The sequence below is a fragment of the Polypterus senegalus genome, chromosome 18 (assembly GCF_016835505.1).
Source record: "Polypterus senegalus isolate Bchr_013 chromosome 18, ASM1683550v1, whole genome shotgun sequence".
Classification (NCBI taxonomy): Eukaryota; Metazoa; Chordata; class Cladistia; order Polypteriformes; family Polypteridae; genus Polypterus; species Polypterus senegalus.
The window spans coordinates 54,255,655-54,279,583 of NC_053171.1; the positions used below are offsets into that span (position 1 = coordinate 54,255,655).

General features: G+C 36.7%; 1 protein-coding gene across 2 annotated transcripts in view; it reads right to left on the reverse strand.

The window, feature by feature from the left end:
• psen1 (presenilin 1) overlaps positions 1-19,218 on the reverse strand; it is a 52,874-nt gene extending 33,656 nt beyond the window's left edge. The window contains exons 1-6 of one of the 2 annotated variants that reach the window (XM_039741481.1): positions 19,078-19,218; positions 18,111-18,199; positions 7,427-7,552; positions 6,945-7,177; positions 4,737-4,878; positions 1,047-1,114 (exon numbers count right to left, since the gene is read on the reverse strand). In XM_039741481.1, the coding sequence (XP_039597415.1) occupies positions 1,047-1,114; positions 4,737-4,878; positions 6,945-7,177; positions 7,427-7,501 (518 nt within the window). In that variant the 5' untranslated portion in view covers positions 7,502-7,552; positions 18,111-18,199; positions 19,078-19,218. The remainder of the gene's footprint in view (positions 1-1,046; positions 1,115-4,736; positions 4,879-6,944; positions 7,178-7,426; positions 7,553-18,110; positions 18,200-19,077) is intronic. The other variant, XM_039741480.1, reaches the window with a different exon arrangement.
• Between the last annotated feature and the right edge of the window lie 4,711 nt (positions 19,219-23,929).

Genomic DNA, 23,929 nt, shown 5'->3' on the forward strand with positions numbered 1-23,929 from the left:
CCCTGCTCACAGCTGATAGTTCAGAGTTAATTCAGATTAATGTAATATAACAGTGTAAACTTTTGAGTGATGCCTGTTCATGTTTCAAGATAAGCAGTAATTTTAATTAAACAATTTAAATTTGAGCCAGAAGCAAAATAGATTCATCAGGATATTTTGAGGCACCTCTATGAATGTGGTAGGACTGTTTATAAGTTATTGAATACCTTTTAATACCAGGGAGACAGTAGTACATGATTTAACAAAGCCAAGAAAAATTAAAGGCCTGGCTGCCTTATAGTGCTTAACAACAATCTCTAGACAGTCCTTAAATCATGCACTCCTTTTGCAATTTTTATTTTCTTATCCATACTAATTATTACTTGTAAAATATCATCTCTTTCCTTTAGACTCAATTAGTGCTTAGGATGTACCATATTGAATTTTAAACTGGTGTAACTTCTAGGCTATTCCCTACCATTCTTTCTGAGGTGAATATTAACCCCTCACACTATTGCTGCAACCAGGTCACAGAGTCTATATAAAAAAAAAACAAAAAAAAACACACACACACACACACACCACAATGACAGTTTTGACTAGTACTTGCTTACAAAAAAAAAAAAAATTCTAGCACTACTGTGTTGGAAATCACTGCCATCACAACACAGTTAAGGGATTTAGTATGTCCTCTCTGGAGAACACCAAAGTGTTAGTCGTACTGAGGATCAACTTCCAAGACCTAGATAACAGGCTGGTCAAATATGTAAACCAATTAGATCACACCACCCTGCCTGGATTGAAACAAGCCAAAGATAACACTCTACAAACTCACACAATTTACTGGGATGCCCATTCCCTGGCCTGATCTCACTTTCACCAAGCACAGCTTTCTATCACATGTAGTAGAAACCTACATCTTAAGCAACTTCTCCATCCAATGTGGCAGTACCTAGAGGCAACAATATGCTTTGCTGTCAACCCAATGTTTCTCCTCTTTATCAGAAAAGAAAGCACAAGAATATCAGGCATTAGAAGACAATTCGTAGCAGAAATAGTATACTCACCCTAGATAAATGTAGGAAAAAAAGAACAGTAATAGCAATGATGAGATGATTAGCCAGCCATGAATGACCTGCAAAGGAAAAGCAAAAACTGTAGTCAGCCTTCATTTTTGGACCAGCTTCCACAAAAGATACATCAGTCCCAAGAAGCTCACAAAACTCTAGTACACTGTGCAAGAATGGCAAAATTCACCCACTCCTTTAATTTTTGTTTCTTTTTGTAGAGTCTGTACATTAAACGTGGCATCCTCCCACAGAACAGTTTTGGTTGTACTTTTTATTACTGAAATTGTTTTCCACATAATGTTGATCAAGTAAAATACAAGAAAAACCCAATCAGGGCTCTAGAGTGCGACCAAATTTCTCAATGGTGCGACTAAAAAAAAATCAAAGGTTGCACCGCTGCGACCAGCCGTTCGAGGGGGAAAAAAGCGAAACTCCATGACTCTTAAAGTCTCCCTGTTGTTCAACAACAGACAGACATTAGGCCCATATCGTGGTCTAAACCAATCAGAGATAGTGAAGGGCGGATCCCGCCCCCCCTCTGATTGGCCGTGGTCCAGATATTCCTGTACGTGTGTGTACGTTTGAAAATGCATGTGATGCAGTCAGACAGAGAGAGGTGAGTAGCCCATCAGGTAAACAGTGGATGTAGCCGTGGATTATGAGAGAAGATGAAAAGAACGATTGACAGCTTTTTCGTTAAGAATGTTAAGTTAGGGCCTGATCCGTCCGAAAATCATAACCAATGCTCTGACACGGAGCCATCAACCTCCCAAGTTATAGCAAGCCCTGGTCCACAGACGGCATTAGATAATGAGCCACATACGATCGAGTCCGAGCCCACTGAAATTAAAAGGTGTAAAGTGTATACATTTCGAAAAGAGTGGCTTGACCAGTTTCCCTGGCTAAGGTACAGTAAAGCTGATAATATAATGCACTGTATTTACTGTAAAGAGTGTGGGAAGACCATAGCCGGCAGTAGTGCATTTGTGACTGGTTCTAATACATTTAGAATTGAAACGCTGAAAAAGCACAATGCATCTATAAAACACATTACATGCCGCGATAAATGCACTGCTCAAGTGTCCCTCTCCCGCTGCCTTTCAGCGCAGGCAGCAGCAAACAGATCATCAGACGAGGCCGAGATGATAATTAAGTTTAACGTTGCCTACAATATTGCAAAAGAAGAACTTCCCTTCACTAAATTCAAGTCCGAAATAATTCTAATGAAGAAAAATGGCTTGAACGTAAACCCGACGTACAGCAATGATGTCGCGTCGCCAATTTATAGGAGTCATCGCAGATACATTGGGAAAAAAAAGACGTCTGTGCAAATTGCGAACAGTGCGTACATGGCACTAGACCTTGGTTTAGACAAGGCCAAAGATCAAGAAGGCCAAACTACAGGAGTTGGCCATCCGAGGGGCATGTGACTGCAATGGAGGATAGTCCATAAGACATTGAGCCATGAGATGTTCAGTTTGAAGCCCTTAAAACACTTAATTTAGATTTTCTTTTTAGTTAATTTATCTTGAGATTTTTTAAGTTTAAATTTCAGCTCAGTAAAGCACTTTAAGCACCAACACTTTTTCAGTAAGTTACCTTTCCTGTAGAATTGTGCTTGCCTTCAAATAAAGAACTTTCTATTGACCAGATTGTTAGTTAATCATTTCCAAGTCAATATTGCCTATATGGACAGCGATTAAAAAAATAAAACAAATAAATAAATAAAGTGAACTTGTAAAACTGTGGTGTTAAATGTGATGCGGTTGAAAATTTGGGTGCACCTAAGAAAAAAAGTTAGGCGCGCCAGTGCAAAAAGTTAGTCTAGAGCCCTGCCAATACATCTTGGGTATAAGCAAGGAAAAGAAAGAACACTCAGGCAAAGCCAACCCCCACACTGTAATTTAAGTAGGTAATTCTTAATTCTGTTAAGGACTCATGTGTTTCAATTTCATTTGTTTGCTTCTTTGTATTGTCTGTATTTCTTTATTTTTAAAATATACGATTGTAACTATTTCTTCTATTTTTTGTAAAGCACTTTGAACTACAGTCTGCTATGTGGCCAAGGTAAGTCAGAACAGTATGTAAGTTGCAGCACCAAAGATAAAACTCCAGAGAGATAACCATGCCTATTTTTTTTTTCCAAACAAAAATCACAAGGTATTCCTCCTATATCACCAGGAAAAATGAAGATGCACTGCTGATTCATGGATATAATCTCTTAGATCTGGAATTGTATGAAAATATAGTTATGCCTGCAGGTCTCTCAGTGTGACAGGTAATGATGCACTTTACAGTGCTAATCCTGAAAAGCAGTCGTCTATCTACTGGATAAAATAACATCATGCTGCAAAAAAACATTAATGTTTCTGTATGTTTTGCCACTCTATGGTGATGTAACAATATGCATGAGTGGGACAGAGCCACTAACAAAAACAAACACACAATGACAAAACAGTAAAGTAATTTTTAAAACAAATGTAGATGAACAATTGGTTTATGAAGTGATAGGGCTGACAATGTGAACTGGTCATGAGATGAAGACACAGCCAGAGAAATGGATTCATATAACACTGTACAACAAAACAGCCACTAAATGGGTAGGGACTTCAAATCATGTAAAGCAGCAGCAGAGTGTAGTAGCTATGTGGCAATCAAGTGGAAGGACAAGAAATATATTAGCCTTCTAAGCACTGACAGTTGCTGCATTGTGAATAATATTTGTGAAATGTGGATGTTACTAAGCCTTGCACTGTGCTGGAATACAGTAACACAGTGAGCACAATGATCGTGAAAGTCATCCACTGACATTCTACATTCTCATGTGCAAGCAACAGAAAAAGAGGCAAAGAGGTAAGCTTCAACTGCTCAGAGTTAAATATCCAGTTGTGTGATGGTGACTATTTCAAAACATATCACAAAGGACATATTCTAAACCTGCATCAGTACAGACGTTGACATTAGACATACCTTTCCTACTGCATTTACATTGACGCTTTGGTATACACATGTTTCTATTACACATTTTTTTTTGTTAAAATAAGAAAAAAAATTAAAAAATAAAACCCTATTCGTAGCTGGTTTTTCCCCAAGGGTAAATAAGCACGTTATGTGATTATCTGGAACCTAAGGTGATGGCCTGGTCTTGAAAATGATGTTTGAGATTGGTAAATGGCTTTGGGAAAAAGAAATCTCCATATGAGCATGGCACCATGAAAAGGAATGATAATAGGTTCTCATCACTGGTTATGGTATAGGAATTATATATTTTTATGCCTTTACTTAAATCCTGGAAAAAGTGTACACTGCATTTTCAAACAACTACACAGTACAGACCAATAAGATTTACTTCCCAGATAAACCAGAAAAGGCCAAAAAATGAAGCAAGAAAAAACAGATGGAGTATCAGTTTAATAATAAAACAAAATGCATGCTTTTTACAACAGGCTGTCAACGCTTCAAAACTACACCTAAGTTACCCTGACAATATTATTATTGTATGAAGAGTCTAAGCTCATTCTGGCAAATTTGCACACAAGACAGGCAAACATGCAGACATAAATATACAAAAAGGATCTAAGCACTAGGAGGTGCCAATATTTACAAAAGCAGTCATGATGCATGAATCTTTACATCTTTCATATTACCATAAGAAGTCAACTACAAACGAAAATGCAAAGCATCTACCTTATAGCAACGATACTTGTAGAGGGCAACCAGAAGTAGCGTCATGACAATGATGACACTGATCATGATCGTAGCATTTAGTATGGAGTTCAGAGCTCTTTGTCCTACTGTGTCCGTCTCTTCTGGGAATGGAGTATATATCCTGTCAAGCACATATGAATGACATAGTGAAGGGAGTATTTTAGTATCTTCTGCGTTTCTCCATTAAAAACAGTTTTCAGACCTGAATTTGTCATGCATCACATGAAATGTCTTTCCTGCATCCCAAAGTGGATATGTTGATACAACTTAACAACTTAACTGGTTATGATAAGAATAACGAGCAACAACGAATAACTACCAATAACGATGCATAACTACTGTCAGGTCCATAGGTATTTGGACAGTGTCAATTTTCATAATTTTGTCTCTGTATACCACCAAAACAGATTTGAAATAAAGCGATTATTATGTGATTGAAGTATAGACTTTCAGCTTTAAGGGGTATACCAAAAACATTGCATGAGCCGTTTAAGAATGATAGCCATTTTTATTCATGGTCCCTCTATTTTCAGGAGCTCAAAAGTATTTGGACAAACAAATAATTAAATATAATGACCATTTTCAATATTGGGTTGACATACCTTTCAATGACTGGCTGAAGTCTGAAACCATGGCAATCTCCAAATACTGGGTTCTCACCCAAGTGAAACTATGCCAGGCCTTTACCGCAGTCATCTTCAGTTGTTGCTTGTTTGTATGACTTTCTGCCATCAGTTTTGTTTGCAGCAAGTGAAATGTGTGTCTGGGTTGAGGTCTGTTGACCGACTTGGCCTTTGAAGAATCCTCCATTACTTTGCACTGAAAAGCACTTGGTTTGCTTTCTCAGTATGTTTTGGTTCATTGTCCATCTGTACTGTGAACCATTGTCCTTTCAGTTTTGCAGCATTTGGCTAAGTTTCAGCAGACAGTATAGCCTTGTACAATTCATAATTCAGCCAGCAGTCATATTATCGATAAACACTAGTGACCGTCGTGCCCATTCCACATCACTGCCTCCACCATATTTCACAGATCATGTGGTATTCATTGGATTATGAGCCTTTACTTTTCTTCTTCATACTCTTCTTTTTCCATCATACTGGTAAATATTGATCTTTGTTCCCGTCGTCCAAGTTGTTCCAGAACTGAACAGGCTTTTTAAAAAATGTTTTCTGGCAAAGTCTAATCTGCCCTTCCTATGCTTGAGGTTTTACCAGTGGTTTGCACTTGGTGTTAAACCCTCTATATTTACTTTGATGACGTTTTCTCTTGATTGTAGACTTTGGCAATGACAGGTCTACCACCCAGACAGTGCTCTTGGTTTGGCTAAATGTTCTGAAAGGGGGGAAGAATTCTTCAATCATCCAGCACAGTTGTTTTCTGTGGTTTTCTATGCCTTCTGGTGTTACTGAGCTCACCAGTGCATTCTTTCATTTTAAGAATTTCCAAATGGTTTATTTGACCACTCCTTGTATTTCTGCCATCTCTCTAAAGGGTTTGTTTTGTTTACTCAGCCTAATGATGGCCTGTTTTTACTTGCATGGACAGCTCTTTGGACCTCGTAATGTAACAACAAATGTAAATTCCACACTTGGAATCAATTCCAGATCTTTTACCTGCTTATTCGTTAATGAAATGAGGGACCTGCTCCCACCTGGCTATGGAACAGCTTTCAGTCAAACGTACAAATACCTCTCAGCCAATGAAAATTGAGAGACAATTTATCAAAATGGCTATCATTCCTAAAATTAAATTAAACCTGAAAGTCTGTCCTTTAATCACATAATGATTGCTTTATTTCAAATTATTGTGGTGATATACATACAGAGGCAAAACTATGGAAACTGTGTCACTGTCCAAATACTTATGGACCTGACTGTATATAATATAGATTTATTGTGGTATGTGTAATGCATTCATTTATTTTTTTTTAAAGACATTCCTTAGAACTGGTCAAATTTTCACCTTTCACTCTCAGCAAATCAGTCTGATCAGACTTCATATGTACATTGACTTAAATTAACAAAACAAAAATGTGTTGTGAATCAAATGTAGCACTTCAACTCATAATGACTATATATTATTGAATGGAATTTCTGCATTTGGCTTTGTAAAACAAATTAAGTTAATTACCAGTTGTAAGAGAGACTGATAAGCACTAGGAAAGACAAACATTACGGTACTTACAACTGCCCATCTTTCTTAGTGTAAAAGCTGACAGATTTGATGGTTGCGACAACCACCACCATGCACAGTGTGACTGGGACAAAGAGCATAATGACATGTTTTGCTCCATATTTCAAGGTCAGTTCTTCATCCTCGTCTTCCTCACTCTCTACAGGTCGGGAAGGTCGTGAGGCAGGCTGTCCATTTGACTCTGCCTCTCTGACCTCAGTCCTTCGTCTCTCTGTTCCATCATTCTAAGGAAAGCAAATGAAACTTACATATTTAAAGTGAAAAAAATATCTGTAATGGCATACATTTTTCTAATTGACTTTTTGGAGGACACTAACTGGATGAGTAAAATTATTAATTTTCCAGGCAATCTGAATCCACAGCTCGACGAGGCCGATGCTGTATAAATGAAAAAAATTGAAAAACAAATGGAGGAACATGAGATCTCCCCATAATTCAAAGCCCAAAAGCATTTACAAATTAACAATACTCACCCCATTGCTCCGATGGACATCTGGAAAATCCTCTGAAATCTGTTCATGCACGACATTTGCCAGGTTTTCAGCCATTTGAAAAGAAAATATGCTCTGCACACATGCAAATGGTTAGTTTTAAGACACCTGCAAAAAGTAAGAAGAATCACATAAATTAAACATATTTTGGTTTAGAAGTGCATAATTTTTACACTGTACAATGTATGCGTTTTTCTGCAAGTTGGAGCTCAACAATGGTAGAGATACCCTGCACCTGCATTCATCACAATTAGCCTATCTCAGTTGCCCTCACAGACACTCGGTTAGCAGAAAATAAAAAGAAAAATTAAAACGAATAGATGAGTAGATTTCTGAATAAATTGCCATGAGTTGAACAAAAGGAACAAAAACTGTATTGAACACCTGAGGCCACACTGACAGTCAAAGATGTTATGTTACAGTGATACTCTTCACTGGCATACTACACTAAATAATTAAAAGTAAAATCCCCCAATTTCACGTTCTGAAATAGACATCAAAATGAGTTGAATGGTACATCATATGTGGTGATTTTTTCATAACGGTGCAAAAAAAAAAAACCAAACTCAAAGCTTTGAACACAAAACAAAAACTAAACCGAAAACTCCTAACTCAAATAAGAAATCAGGGATGAAAAGCTCCATGGTAAAAATTTCATTCCCTGTGCTAATGTGGCAGCGACGTCCAAAAAACCACATTATCGACCAATGTCAAAGCCCATGTGTATAAAAACTGGTAATTCTGACTAAAAGTCTGTTAGTTAAGTTTATTGTTAAAATTAAAAACACTCCAGATACTCTTAATAAGTAAGAGAAGAGGAACATGTAGCTAGATGTTTCTTAATGTTGGTCAGAAAGTAATGTTGAAACTGCAGTCCTTTAACAGTAATTTATAACAAGAGACAGTATAATGCTATATTGCCTTCAACTTGCATTCTCTTACTCATTTTCTTGCTTTATTTTTCTAAACATAAGAACAACTATGCAATCAGGGGTGGATCTGTCAACATCTAGACACCCTTCTACAAACCTGTCCACCCGATGTTAGACCTTTGATCTCTTCTAGAAATGCTCCAGTGATTTTGCGTTAGAAAATGACGCAAAAGTAAATGCGCAGCCAATATGGGATCAAAATCACACATACTACATTTATTAATATGATAAATTAGAAGGATGATTTACACAAATGGCTGTAAATAATGTTCAGAAATACTTAAAGAATGAAAAACACTGCAGAAAGTGGTGAAAGCGACATAGAATATGACTGGCACCCAAGGTCCTTCTCTTCAGCAGATGTATAACACTCACTTATTCAGGAAGGCAAACAGAATATTTAAAGACATCTGACATTGACGCTTTTCTTACTTCTACCTGCTGGCAAATGGAATAAGGTGTTGGTAGGTTCTGTGACAATAGTAAGAATTCAGATGTGACATAAAAAAACATGCTCAAACATATAATACTTGCAGATACATATATAAAATTGCGTGAACTGTACTTGTATTGCATGCCGAGTGTCCAATTATTTTTTATTAATTATTGTTATGTTTTTACCAACTGAGTAGAGCTGAAAGCATGAATTTATTGTACATTTGTAAACGTCAATAAACTTGAATTATTTTGTTTTATCTCTAATTGTACCAATAATAAATTACAGCAACACAGAAAGATATGAAAACTGCAATCGTTGAAATGTGACTCAGGTTCTCATTCACCAAGTTAATGTTATAGATTTTGTGTCTCTGAAGTATGATGTATAAACCAACAATAAAAGTACTCTAGAAACGGTCAGTATTCCTCCATTGTTGGGCCAGGAATGCATCCATGCTGCTCCGATTTTGTGAACAGCGAGGCTATTTTTTCATATTTCTTATCACAAAACTTTCCTGAACATAATATTAGATGTCAATAACAAAACTGATTTGTCTAGGTCTGCATGTGTGTATATATATATATATATATATATATATTTTTTTTTTGCAACCAATCATCTATCTTTACACCAAGTCCATACATGATGCAGCCTGTTCTGTCTTAATTCTAGAGGGTAACACAATTACCGTAAATACCTGCATATAGGACAATACTATGTATAGGACGCAGTGGATTTTTGAACCTAAAAACCATGGAAAAACCTGTGTACCTGTTTATAGGACGCATCCTGATTTTGAGTTACTAATTAAAAGCTGCTGCCGCCAGTGATTGTATCCTGCGTTTGTGTTAGGCTGGATTCTCTCTGAACAACAAAGAGCGAGAAACATACTAGATGGTGAAAACGATGTATCGGTGACGTGAGAATTCAAAATAAAACAATTTCCAAACGTTACAATAAGGCATACAGGTGGATGTATTGCAAAATGAGCTTTCAAACGGCGTGTCATTCTCCAAAATCAATACAGTATTAGCGACGCATCAAAAGCTGAGGAGAGGCACTGACACACGCACACACGATCATAAAATCCAATGGACGCTCCCGTCTATGCACCGAGAGTATCACGCATTGAATAACACTAAGAAAACCTTGAACAACAGAGAAAATTAACACTGCAATAGTTTGCGCTATAGTGCTGGGAACCGCTCGCTAAAAACACTTTTTTTTTTTTTTAATGAGTTTTACAGGGAAAAAAATGAACATTTGAAAAATCCGTAATTTAATAAACCACCAAGAAAAGTAACATTGCCACAATGCATGCTATGAACTGTAAACAGAACTGAAAACAAAAACAAGCCTTTTCTACCTTATGCATTCAGTCCTCCCTCTCTTGCGAGCCTGAAGCATCTGTGTGTGTGTGTGTGTGTGTCTCTCTCTCTCTCTCTCTCTCTCTCTCTCTCTCTCTCCCCTCCCTCCCTCCCTCCACAGGAAATGCACAGGGAGAAACTAAACATGTACAAACTAAAAGAGAAACTGTATCCATGTATAAGACACACCTGGGTTTTTAGGTCTAGTTCTTAAGAAAAAAAAAATGCGTCCTATATGTGGGTATTTACGGTATATAAAGAAAATTGTCATTTGCCAAACTTAACACCACTGACTTAAATATTGCATGAATTGTGAGCTTTCCAGTTAGCTGCTGTCCAGGAAACACACGAACTGTGAAACACCTAAAGTTAAAAATGAACATATCCCATGTAAAATTTCATTGGCTTTCGGAGAGAAAGCACAACCAACAGTAACATGAAAAAGACTGCATGATTTAAGGACAAGCTTATCTGCAGTAGAGGAGTTAGCCTGAGAGCCTCCAAGTTTTTGCTGGAAAGAAAGAGGCCAGAAAAACATTAAAATGATTTTTCACACTAGGACTAAAGTTTTGCGATACAGTATACCCCCAAAATTCGTGGGGGTTACGTTCCTAGAGCACCCGCAAATTGTGAAAAACCACAAATTTTGGATGTGGTTAAAAAAAATGCCTATTTTCATAGTTTAAACCCTAAATATGCCCCCAAAACACTTTAATTTCAAACTCGGCTTAATACATTACCAAAAATAAAGAATGTAAAGGTAAACCTGTATACTGTACCGCTATGTCTCCCTCAGTGCTAGAATGCAAAATACCTATATATGTACTGTAATTCATGCAAGTGTGTTTTCATTGCCAGAAGCCTTAGACGGTGCAGCTTGTTTCAAAATTCCACTTATCTTCATTCCCCAAAATTATAAACTAGGCAGAATAAATTCTAAGAGTGGAAGGGAGTGGGAGTTTGTATTGGAGTCTTTTGATTCAGTAGCATCTTATCTAGAACCAAACACAACTCAAATGTTACTCAACGCTGGGACACAATATGCAGGTTAGGTGCATTGGCAATTCTAAATTGTCCTAAACTGTAGTATGTGCTTGGTGTGTAGGTGTGTTGGATAATGGATGGATGGACTGGTTTCTAATAAGTGAATGCTGCAATTGCAACTTTAGTCTCCTCTTGTGTATTTAATGCACAATTAAGAAAGCACCTGCTCAAGGTTTCAGGTCACTGAACAATTTTGTTTCTAATGTTTACTTCTAGAGAAGGCACTCCCAAAAATGTTCAAAACAACATCTACTACTAAAAGATGTAGCTCCAGTAATGTGTGGGCTTGTAAGTTCACCCTTTTAAAAAGTGAGAAAACTACCAAACTGAACGAGGAACAGTCAAAGGTCCACTGTTTTTGTTTCTGGGAAGAAACAAATAATTGGTTAATTATTTGGGCCATATGCTAATACAACTATAGGATGCCTTCTCCAAAAAAGAAAAAAAATTGCATGCTTTGCTACAATAACATTATGTAACATTTTTCTAGTACTCCAACATGCAATGCAGCAATGGTTTGATACCTCCACTCTAAAATGTGTTCTACACATATCTTAAAGAAAACATCAGGCTAAACTTTCCATTTTATCACTTGCAGGTAAGGATTAATTTCAATATTCAGTAGCATTTAAAGATGGAGTATTATAAACATCCTAATATTCACTTGTATACAAAAGAGACACCTTTGACATCAAAAAACTCTTTAACCTTGGAACCATCCTGGGACAATTAACATTTACTGCATTCATTCTAAAAACAAAGTCAAGCAAACATTTGTCAAATTTGTCTTATTGCTTTTTTCCTCATAAGCTTATCTCATAACAATAAAAATCAGATTTGTTTTTATTAACTAGGTAAATAACGACGAGCTGTCATAAAGATATGAAAAAAAACTTATGTAATGTGTAGCTATAAAAATTATAGTCTACATCTCTCAGCACACTAAGTACCATAGTTCGCGTGCGAATCCAAGAGAGTGGCTGTGGGCCGAGAGCAGGGGGACGGGCCTTCCTCATTCACTCGCCAGCCTCTGAGTTAGTCTGCATCTCGCCATGTGTTGGAGTGCACCTTGCCTCTGCTTAGCTAGTGATACCCGTTTGTTCAAAAGACATTATCATCTACAGATTGTTAAGAAGCAACGTTTGACGTTTTTGAGAGAGAGAGATCAGAGCTCCATGTGTTTTAGAGGGTAGTTGCCGATTGCCAGAGATATCATGGCCATGTGCTTTTCTCCCCACACGGGGAATGCTCTCCCGTCAGAGTTGAACACGATCAGATATAGTGCCCACGTTTATTGATTTTTAAAGTTTGTCCTGTTTAATTACTATGTGGGCACACCAACAGTGTACAGCTAGTACGTACGTACCTACATACATACATACCTACATACATACATATATATGTAATATATGCTGTGCTTATTTAAGGTTTTAGTATATAAAACCGTGTCATATGAATTGCTCCATCTACTCCTTTAATATGGAGATGGAGGATTTGTAACCTTTCTTTAAAGGAATACTCCACCCAAAATTATTTTTAATATGCTACTAACCACATGTAGTACATAGTGATGACCAAGAAAAAAAATTTAATCTCATACTCTCATACAGAATGGAGATAAAAATTTTCTAACAGAACACTTGTCCATAAAGATCAACACCAGACGACTGCAAATAATACTAAACTGTTTAGGGGTGGGGGGTGGGAGTAATCAATTGTGTCTCATAATCCACATGTCAAATCATCCAGTCATATGTTCACAACATCCTAAATATATGTATTTTTGATAAAATAGTATTAAATAAATATTTGTGGAAAACAAGAGTAGTGCACAAACAGAAAACACATTCAAATGCAATTGAGCATTTGAAAAGAAGGCCTGCCTCCAACACATCATTTATTGGTCATGAGTCAAGTCCAGTAATAGCTTATTCACTGGCTAACATTGCACTTCACATGATACAAACAGTACAAAGTTCACCGATAGACTTAATCTATAGTTTTATACAAGTTAAAGAAAAATGAGTGAAAACACTATCAGGAAAAGAATATCCTTGCACAACAAGCAGGAGGTCAATTCACACCGTGTACAATATCCTGTGTTGAAACTGCACTTTAGAAGGAGCTCTAAATATTTAAACTGAAAGCTAAAAACATGCTAAAGTTTAATTTTGCACCAAGAATAAAATGAGAATTCATGAAACTGCCTTGGCCCATGTAGTGAATTTGTATTCAGTTTCACTTCACAAAACGCAAAATTTTCATTTTGTGGACCGGATGACTGCCTTTAAACCTGAATCTGAAAAGTAAAATTAGTGACAAAAATGAAAAGATAAACAATGCTCAAGAAAATCTCTTTTATATAAAATGCCTATAGATAAACATATGACCAGGGCTGTCACCGTTCTCTAACTCTGAAAAGGAAGACATTTCAACATAAAAATGAGAACTTCATTGAATGATTTACCATATCATACAACAATTCACCTTTACATTCTGTTATGATGTTTTAGAGTTGTCCTTTTCTCTTAGCAAGGCAATTTCAAAGTAAACATGCTCACCAGAAAACTAATAATCATTGGTATTTCTAAACCATCTTACTTCAATCACACTGACACCTTTTAATCAAACCTGCAAGGCTTTAAGTTCTGGGTTGGAAAACCCTAAGCACTAAGGGAAAAAAAAACACAGAGAAAACATACAAATTCTATGCAGACAATCAGGTGGATTGGAACCTAATACTGTATGCTAGATCTGTATAGTGACAGTGTAAATAAGTCTACTCTATTGTGCTACCTAAACAAAGAGAAATTTAACTACATTTTAAATAGATATCTTAAAATTACTTAATTAACAACATTCACACGTAAAGCCTTATGTTGACTGCTCAACTGTCCTAAAGTTGCAGTGAATTACACACACTGTCAGGAAAAATAAGAGTATAGATGGATAAATAAATAATAATAATAAATTTTTCTCAGCAAATTTTAATTTACATTCTGCAGTTTTACTCTACTGAAGTAATTTTTATTGGCAAAAATAATTTATTTAAATGTAAAAATAAATTATACTGGAACCTTATTGAAAGGAAAAAATGTTAAATTACAATAAAACATCACAAAGAATAAGTTGTGACATTTGAAGGAAAAGAAAAGAAAGAAAGAAAAAAAAAAAAAAAAAAGCCCACACTTTTACCCAAAATCTGAAATTTCCCCTTGTGTTAAATTTAAGGTAGGAACCTCCCAATGATTTCAAAAATAAATTTTCAAGCCAGGTTAACAATGAGATCTATGATCAGAGGCAATATAAATAACTTTTCCAGCAGTTAAACATCAAGGATTATTGAATGATAAAGGATACAGTGCTCTGAAAAAGTACTGCATATGGGCCCTTTCCATATAACCTCTATTTTTGTAAATTTATCACAATGAATGGTTTTGGAACTTTATCTAGAATTATGTTTTAAATAAAGGAAACCATACAACACCATTCCTAAATTTCTACTTCATATACTTGTGTTGGAAAAGTTATTACCCCTGTAATGCCTGCTTAATTATTCATTCAATCACCTGACCAAAGTTTATTGCTTGTTAAACTTAGCTGGCTGAACACAGCCAGACCTGTTGAATCTGAACCTCCCAGTTAGAATGAAGTCATCATCACAAGGTCTCCTCCCAAACCCCCCCTCCCCACCAAGAACAACAGACCACTATGAAAGGAATATTTAAGAGAGAACAGGGAGAAAGCTGTTGAAACTGACTGGTACATTTCAACAACTTTTTAAGGCTCTGGAACTCCAGCACACCAAAGTGAGAGCCATTGTGTCCAAAAGCAAAACATTTGGAACAATGAAGAATAATTTTTACGGGAAAGACTGGCCTTTACCTGAAGGACAATGTGACAACACACTCAAGAAGTCTTTCAAAGAACTGCAGGCCTCTCTGTAGTCAACTAAGTCCAGTATTCATTACTCCATTATAAGAAAGAGATGGAGTAAAAATGAGAGTAGCAAGGTATAAACTTCTGCTATACAAGAGTAGCATCACTGCCTCTCATGCATTTTCAAATGAACAACTGGACCCCTAAACCTTTTGTGAAACGTGGAACTCTTTGGATGACTCAGGCGCCACTATATTTAGTGTTCACAGGCAACATCATGAGACCTCCAAGGATACATGGAGGTGAGATAGTATGGGGATTATATGCTGCTCAGGACTTGGAACCCTTGCCTTTAATGGACTGGGAACCATATACTCTGTACTTTACCCGGTTATTCTTAAGGACATTTTCCATCAGAACAATGATGCAAAAGACAAAAGCAAGTCTAAAACTGAATGGTTAAAAAGAAAAAAAAATACAAGTCATGGAGTAGCCTAGTTAAATTATTGACTTGATCCCAATAGGACCTGAAACACACACATGGAAACCTACCATTGTGTCTGAACTAAAGCCATTCTACAAAGAAGATTGTACTAAAATTTCCTCAATAAAAATGTGAAAGATTGATTCAAATATAAAGTGTTTAGTTACAATTATTGCTGCTATAGGTGCTGCAACCAAGTACTGAAACAAGGGGAGTAAAAACTTTGTCACATGTTGGATAACATTGAGCCTCAAAAAAAATATATTAAAAAAAAACTGTACTGTGTACACACAGAGATTCTCCTTCTCCAATAATGTGTTTTATCTAAAGGTCTGAAACCATTTAGTTTTTAAAAGTATGAAAAGATATTAGGAAGGAATTACTACTTTTTTTTTTAATGGAAGGCTGGGAGCCACGTCAGGCCCAGATCTGTCTTGAACAATAATCTTAGATTTGTTTGTGATTGCACAATTACTGGAAGCGTAAAGAAAAACAAATTCCAAATGCTAACAAATTCCGTATTATAAAAGAGAGGAGGTCAATATTTAGAAATTATCAAGGAATGCCGATGAAGCTTACACCTAAAAATGTTTCACAAAAATAGCAGTTAAGCAACAGGAAAAGTCAAACAATATTACCATCCTGACAAAGCCATATATTTTTAGAGTTTTCAATAGCATCTATAAAACAGGCCTAATAAATAAATCCTCTCAAACTGATAAAATGTAATGTTTATTCTCAAATGCAACAGGTATACATTTTAAGAGGTGACCCTTAAACATCCAATTACAAGGGTACTATGTAGCATTTGAATTACAATATAAAAAAAGCTGTCAATGTCATACAAGTTTTTCATTCATAAATCACTCATTTTATGACTAAATTATCTGCTCATATGAGGAATTAGAAATATTATATATATATATATATATATATATATACACACACATATACACACACACATCTAAATGCCAAGAGAGAAGAAAAGTTAAACTGGAGCACAAGAAATGTATAGCTATAACAAATGTATAGTTCTTTTAGAAAGAAAGAAAGCTGTAAAAGGTATTTCTGTGATCATTTTAAGTGCAGTTATCTATGTTCTAACCTGTACAAAGGGGTAGTTAGCTGTCCTACCTAAAGAATGCAACATACATGCAGCCAGGACACCATCATGAAAGAGTCACATTTCCCAGTAATTCTAATAGGCCACATAATGAGCACTGCCATGAAATCTGCTGCGAAACTATTTATGAAAAAGTTAATGATGCCAAGCAGACTATAATAAACAGATGATTACAGCACCACACGTTTAATGCTTAAATTTACACATAAAAATTCCTGCCCTTTACAATGTTTACTGGCTACTCAACTTTCCCAAATAGAAATACACAAGAAAATACAAAAGTGCAAACACTGGCCCAAAATATACCACCACTATCTCAGCCTTGCCTTCATTTGAAAAACAGATCTCTACTACCATCCAAATGACACTGAGGGTTGAGAGCTATGGCCTGAAGAATTTTGAAAACCCTTTCAAATTAATGAGATCATTACAACACACTGATACAGAGAAGGATGTCCAGACTTTCATTACATAACATAACATCCTCTCTGCTTAGTCAGGTTGGCTGTTTTATGCAATGCCCCAAAGTAACCTGCACTCCATTCCTATTTGAAGTCGTTTTGTGTCATTTATCTCTCTTTTATTTGGTGTTTAATACGTTGACACTACTTTTATCCCAGTGTTACTTGCCAAGCATTTTACTGTGTTTCCAGTCCTACTGTGCCATGAAAAATATTTTCAAAACACACTTCGGAAGATGATTCATCACCTTTACCTCATGTGAGGAAGATGATACATAAATATAACATGTTATTAATATAATAAATGTCCCTATTACAGGCATAACCACTAAATGCATATTTCAATACCCTTTAAAATGCTTTAAAGTGCAAATATTTTCAGTGAGGATAAATCTGTAATAACCAATACTTATAATACATTAACTGTTTTTGGGGATTAAGCAGCCTAAGCATTTAGTAAAACCTATAGAGGTTGTGTAAACACCTTTGTCCACCCCATATCTGACTTGTAACATCATATAACTATTATCAATCCTTTCTAGTTTTAACCTTCTAATAATTATAACTGTTATTCATAGACAGAGATATATTTCACAATGAAGGTGTTGTGATGCAAAGCCTTTTCATGAACTGGTGTTACAATGCATAACATGATCGACAAACAAAGCCACAAAATTGACAGGAAAACCAGAAGCAGCAGCGACACAAACCACATTCTGTCTCCCATACCACTTTACCCAACATAACACTGGCTCTTTCCACTTTCATCTAATAAAAATGATATAAAAGTATAATTATTTTATATTCAATCACTAATAAGGTCAAGCCACCAGCTACTGCTGAGGGGAGTGCCTAATGCAATGCCATGTATGGTGTAGTACTGTAAATGCTATTCCTTGCAATCAGAGAACTTGTCCTTTTATTCATAAATATTTACCCTTAATCGTTCTTAGGTTTTCCTTTTTTCCAACAGGACTGTAAAGAGGGACGACTGCTCTCAATTCTCTGGTCTCACATGACAAGATGCTTAAAAGAATATTGAAAAAGCGGAAAATAATTTTAACAAGTGTAGATTGCTGCAAACACGAAATGATTCATTAGAACTAAAAACCAAATACACAATTATTTCTACATGTACTCAAAATGTGCATCTCGGTTTCTTAAAAGAAAATTGGAAAATCCTGTTTAAAGAAGGTTTATACAGTCAGTGACACGTGTACGAGTACAATGAAATTATTACTTGCACAGGCCTATTAACACGTCGTTTTAAAATATAATCTAACAACATACTTTGATTTCAAAATACAAACTAGTATTCACTGGCTCCCCCAGGACTAACTGATCCAGTTGCATTGTTCAGCTAAGGCTTAATTCCGATACATAAACCTCACTTTAAACAGCAGCTAAAACGCTCTATGAAACTTTATTTCCAACTCGCGAACAAACTTTGTCGCCATCAAAATGTCATGCACGATTAACGCAAAACTCAAGAATGTTCTTTCGCTCCAAAAACAATCAAAATCTTTCCTGAAACCGGTCAATGCCCGAATCACTTTTAATGGAGTCCGTCAAAAATACTCCGTGTGACACCGCCAACAAGTAAACACAACAGCTTCCCGCTGAAGCTGTACAGCGCACAAGGTTTGCTCGATTGGCCATCTGCACACAATCGCGACAAAAGATGCCTGGCCGAAGTATCACACCTGTCGACTGGTGGCTCTTTAACCACCTGTGTACTGCCTTCTATTCACTACCGAGCCGGCTCCTATTTTTGAGTTTCCGCTTCAGCGGATTCACGCCACTCCCCGGTCTTTCTTACAACGACACAAACATCAGCTTGATCTTGGCAAGTTAATCCCGCAAACAAACCTTACACTAACCACGAACACCAGGAAACAACTCACCGTCGGGGGGAGAGCCAAGACAAATGCAAGCTCTACTTTGATTATAATCTCCAAACTTGAGAGGGCCGTACGTTACGGATCTCCTCGGGCTCAGTTCCTTTCTGCACACACTCCACGGAAATGATGTAAGCCGCGCGCGCGCGCGCACACGTGACTGGGATGAACGATAGCGCGTTCGCTCCAGTTGCGCAAAAAAGAGCGAAACGACGTTTCAGAGTGATTTTATCAAAATCTCACACAAGTGTTTAAGGAACACTCTTTTTATTGCGAGTGTCTTGATCGAGGACGACATCAGTTTGGCGCTGCAACTGGCATTGAAGTGAAAGAAGGTGATCGTTGATGTTATCGGTCGAAACATTTAAATCTCATCTGTCAGCCGTGCCATAAATATTCCTGCTCTTATGTCAACAATCTTAAAAGAGTTATGTTGGTAGCTACAGAATTTTCCGTCTTTACGAATTTGCACTTTACCTTAATTAAGATTATGATCAATTTTAGGGGTAAATATATATTCCCAAATGTCACTTTGTAAAGAAAGCAGTCATCTACAGAAACGTGAAATGTGTTAAAAGGGAAGATAAACTCTCATCTACTGCTTCTATACGTGATAGTCGCTCATTTAAGCCTACTGTAAGTCATACAGTATCATTATATGTTAATGAGTGTAGATTGTTGGGGCACTTATTAGTTTTAAATGGTCGAGGTCTGAATACTTGCTGATTCCACCACTAGATAACTACAACAGCATTTTACAGGACCAATGCCCAGTTATCAGAAGAATATCAGAATTTCTCCTAGGAATTGCACAAAAAGTCTGACAAGGGTAAGAGTTTGTATGACCCCAAAGCAGCCCATGAGAAGTCATTATTTACAGTCCTACACCCACTGCCAGCAATGAGTAGGAGTTCACATTTTTACAGCACCTTGGGCCACAAAATGGCACTCATGATGACATTTTGAGCTTTCCTCGGAAATCATAATGACATTTTGTAGTTTTTCCTCACTAATGCCAAAGCTTCACCACAAAAGTTAATAATAACTGTAATGAGTAGGAGTTCACATTTTTACAGCACCTTGGGCCACAAAATGGCACTCATGATGACATTTTGAGCTTTCCATGGAAATCATGATGACATTTTGTAGTTTTTCCTCACTAATGCCAAAGCTTCGCCACAAAGTTAATAATAATAAAAGAAAAACGAATACATAATAAGGTTGGATGTTACACTAAGCTGTGTGTAGTTATTGCCACATCTCAACTACATACAAAATAATAATGAGCACCAAGATGAAAAGGCTGAGGCACCCACACTAAATGAGACTAAAGGATGGATGGTCCACAGTCATATTTTCAGAAGATTCAACGGTAACTAGAAATACCTCATAAAGTAACAGTTATACTAAAACTAGCCACAGTGCTATTTCTGAAGTCAACTTCACTCTTCCAGTGTCCCATTTGTCTTCCATTGTGCCATATCGTGCCACTCTCTCTGCGATTCCCCTTTATCTTCTGCAAGGCTGTATTTATCCAATCCCCCTGAAGTCTCCACCTGCCTCCTCAAACCTTCCTGGGTTTGTAACACGAATGTTCCAGAATGTTTGAGAAATGCAGAGTTCAGCATAGTTGTGTGACATTTTGCTGTCAGTCACCTATCCTGCTTTGGAAAATATGCTGACTACTACAGTAGAGTTTGCACCCATGACCAACTGTGTTTGGATACTGTGATATTGCATGTGATTTCATATATGTGTGCTAATCCAAACTTTGAACAAAGGTTTTTATGTGCATGTTGATTTGCACGCTTGCAGCTTGCGCTAACATTTCCTTATGTGGAGTGGTGGGGAACTGTATAAATCTGTGTATTACCTCACATATTGTACGAGTGTCCAAAGTTTGATGCAAAATTTGAGAAATGGTTGGTTCTGACATACCCAAATCATCATTGCAATGATGCATTTTCCTGTTAGTCACAAAACAACTAATGTAACAAACACTTTCATTTCAAATGGCATCGTATGGCTTCTCCACGTAGCTGTAACAATCACCCAGCATACAAGATTTGTTACAAATATATTTCCACCTCTGTTAAACTAATATCTTTATACAAGTTAATTAATGTCCAGCATTTCCAGAACATTTTACCTTTCCCAAGGCGTGTATGCCAATCTCTTTCTGAATGCCATCTTGTGGTTTCTCCTAGTGAGATAGGACACCAAGGGCTTCATGTATAAATGGTGTGTATGCACAAAAATGTTGCGTACTCCCGTTTCCACGCTCAAATCACAATGTATAAAACCTAAACTTGCTGTAAAGCCACACATATTTTCACTGTAGCTCCAACCCTGGCGTAAGCAAGTTCTCCGCTCGGTTTTGCAAACTGATGGCACCCAGCGTCAAAGCAATTCTACTATTCCTGTGTGGTTACCCTTTCTTTTTTAGATCCACATCCCTGACGCGGCTTTATCATATATACTGAAACTAACTGCATATTGTTTATTAGTTTAAGGCATCTGATTGTAATTAACTTGTAACAATATAATGGTCCATATAATGTCCAAACTATTCCAAATACCATAGCTACTTTAGCATTGTTACTCTTACTGCACCTTCTTTTTCTTCTTTCAGCTGCTCCCGTTAGGGGTTGCCACAGCGGATCATCTTTTTCCATATTTCTCTCATTGCACCACTCAGAGTATTTATATCACTGTATCTGAGTGTGAATCACAGATCAGCAGCTGATTGGGAAGAGAATTATCAGTATCTAGCATCAAGTACACGCTGCCTCAGCCATGCTGCCTATTGAACTGCTCTCATACGGCAAACACTTCAGAGCATTTCCTCACGTTTCAGAAACAGTTTCATCCCAAGAACAATAAACGCACTCAATCAGTCCATCAAGTACTCCTTGTAGAACTGTTTGCACTTATAAGTACAATCACCTCACTGTAAACCTGCGATACAGTTATAATATTGCACAACCTGAGCCACTTTATAAAGCACATATTTACATATGATGATGATATCATTTTTAAGATGAAATGCAGAAAAATATGTTTACTATATTATACAGATAAAAGTTTAACTTAATTTAAATAATCTACATTGTTAATAATTAAACATGTACTACGAAGATATTTCAATGTTCCTTAAATGTTTTGAAGAATCGCCGTTCTAAGCTTACAGATGGCTTAATGTCTATTACAAAGCTGATTGTGTGGCGATTGGGTATTTGGAGGCAGAAAAGTAAGGACAGGAATTGGAGGTTAGTACGTCTGAAAGAGACAATACTGCTACAATAAATTATTTCATGGAAGGTCGTGCATGGCAAAGCAAGCATCTTGTGTGAGGCAGGAACAATCACTGCGCCACTGTGTTCCCATGTTTAATACATGCTTTAACTCCTGTCATCATTAAAATTATATCAAGTATACATCTCAGTATTTAAATTATTCAGAGAGCTGTAATATTACGAATTTAATGGATTCTGTGTCCTGTCGGAGGAAGAGAAAGCCCGGAACCTCGTAAGTAGAGATTCAAACATATAGAGCACATAGAAGATCAAATACAAAACAAAGCATTTAACGTGCTATTTTAGATACGATGGGATTTGAGAAACTAGTAAATTAAATGATTTTAAGATTAAGTTTATGATGTTCTACTTTAATGACAAAATAAACTATGTGATTAAAGTAGAAATTTTGAGATTAAAGTTGACATTTCATGCTTTTTTCCCCACTGTGTGCCTATTTTTTTTTCTCTGTACCCTAATAAGCTTTCATATGACACTCAGACGGTGGGCCACGACTCACCTTTTCATGGTGGTTTTGATATCTGACAACTTCTTTTTTATTTCGGGCACTGTGCAACTTTGTGAACTCGAGCTTTTGGGTTTCTCCGACACACTATATCTCTCGATCAACTTCCTTTTGTTGTTTATACCACTTTTTAAACCAACAAAAAGTACGTTTTTCCTTGCCTTCACTTGGTATTGGCTGAAATTCTTCTATTTCCCCCCGTGCTTTTGCCATTGCCTTTTCTCAGAACAATGAGCTTAAGGGCTATTTATATTGATTTGCATATTCAAAGAGGCGTAATTCTGGGAGGAGTTGGGTAGCAGGCGCGTCCACATGCGTTACTTTTCACGCTGACCGGGATTTATGGAGTGGAAGAATGTGGAAGTTGGCGTTCGCACAGATTTATGCATCTGGATTTTTTTGTGAATACGAATATTTCCTCTTTTGTGCTTATGCCATGTTATAATGTGAATTCTATGCATGGCGTTATGCATGAGGCCCTTGGTGAAGTTAGGAGTAGTTTCTTAAATTAAAAAGAGAAAATTGATCAAATGGTATTACAAAGGACTAAATTTGCGTCACTGTGAGAAAACACAATGTTGTAGGGGGAACCAAGTCAAGTCTATTGTCATGGGTATATTATACAATTAAATTCTTACTTTCACATCTCCTCACAAGTAGACAAAAATACACTGCAGATGTTTATGAGGAGAAGCACACAAAACACATCTCCACTCTCTGGTGCCACAAGTCACAAAACCAATAGTTTAAGTTTTAAATTTTGTATTTAGTTACCTTTGAAAAAACAAACCAAGCAATTTGCCTTCCCAGTAGCATTCAAAAAAGATAAAAATAAACATATGGGGACAGCTGTGTGGTATTGTGCAAGGCATGCTTCTAAAATCGAGACTTCGCTGGACGAGTCTCGCTAGAATAAGCCTAGTCTTCCCATCAGGCCTCAGTTGGTTCAATGAACGCAAAGTGTTCCTCCTTACTTAAGACAGATCTATTCTACCCCTGATTACGCATGCACTTGTGGTAGTCTCGAGAAACATAC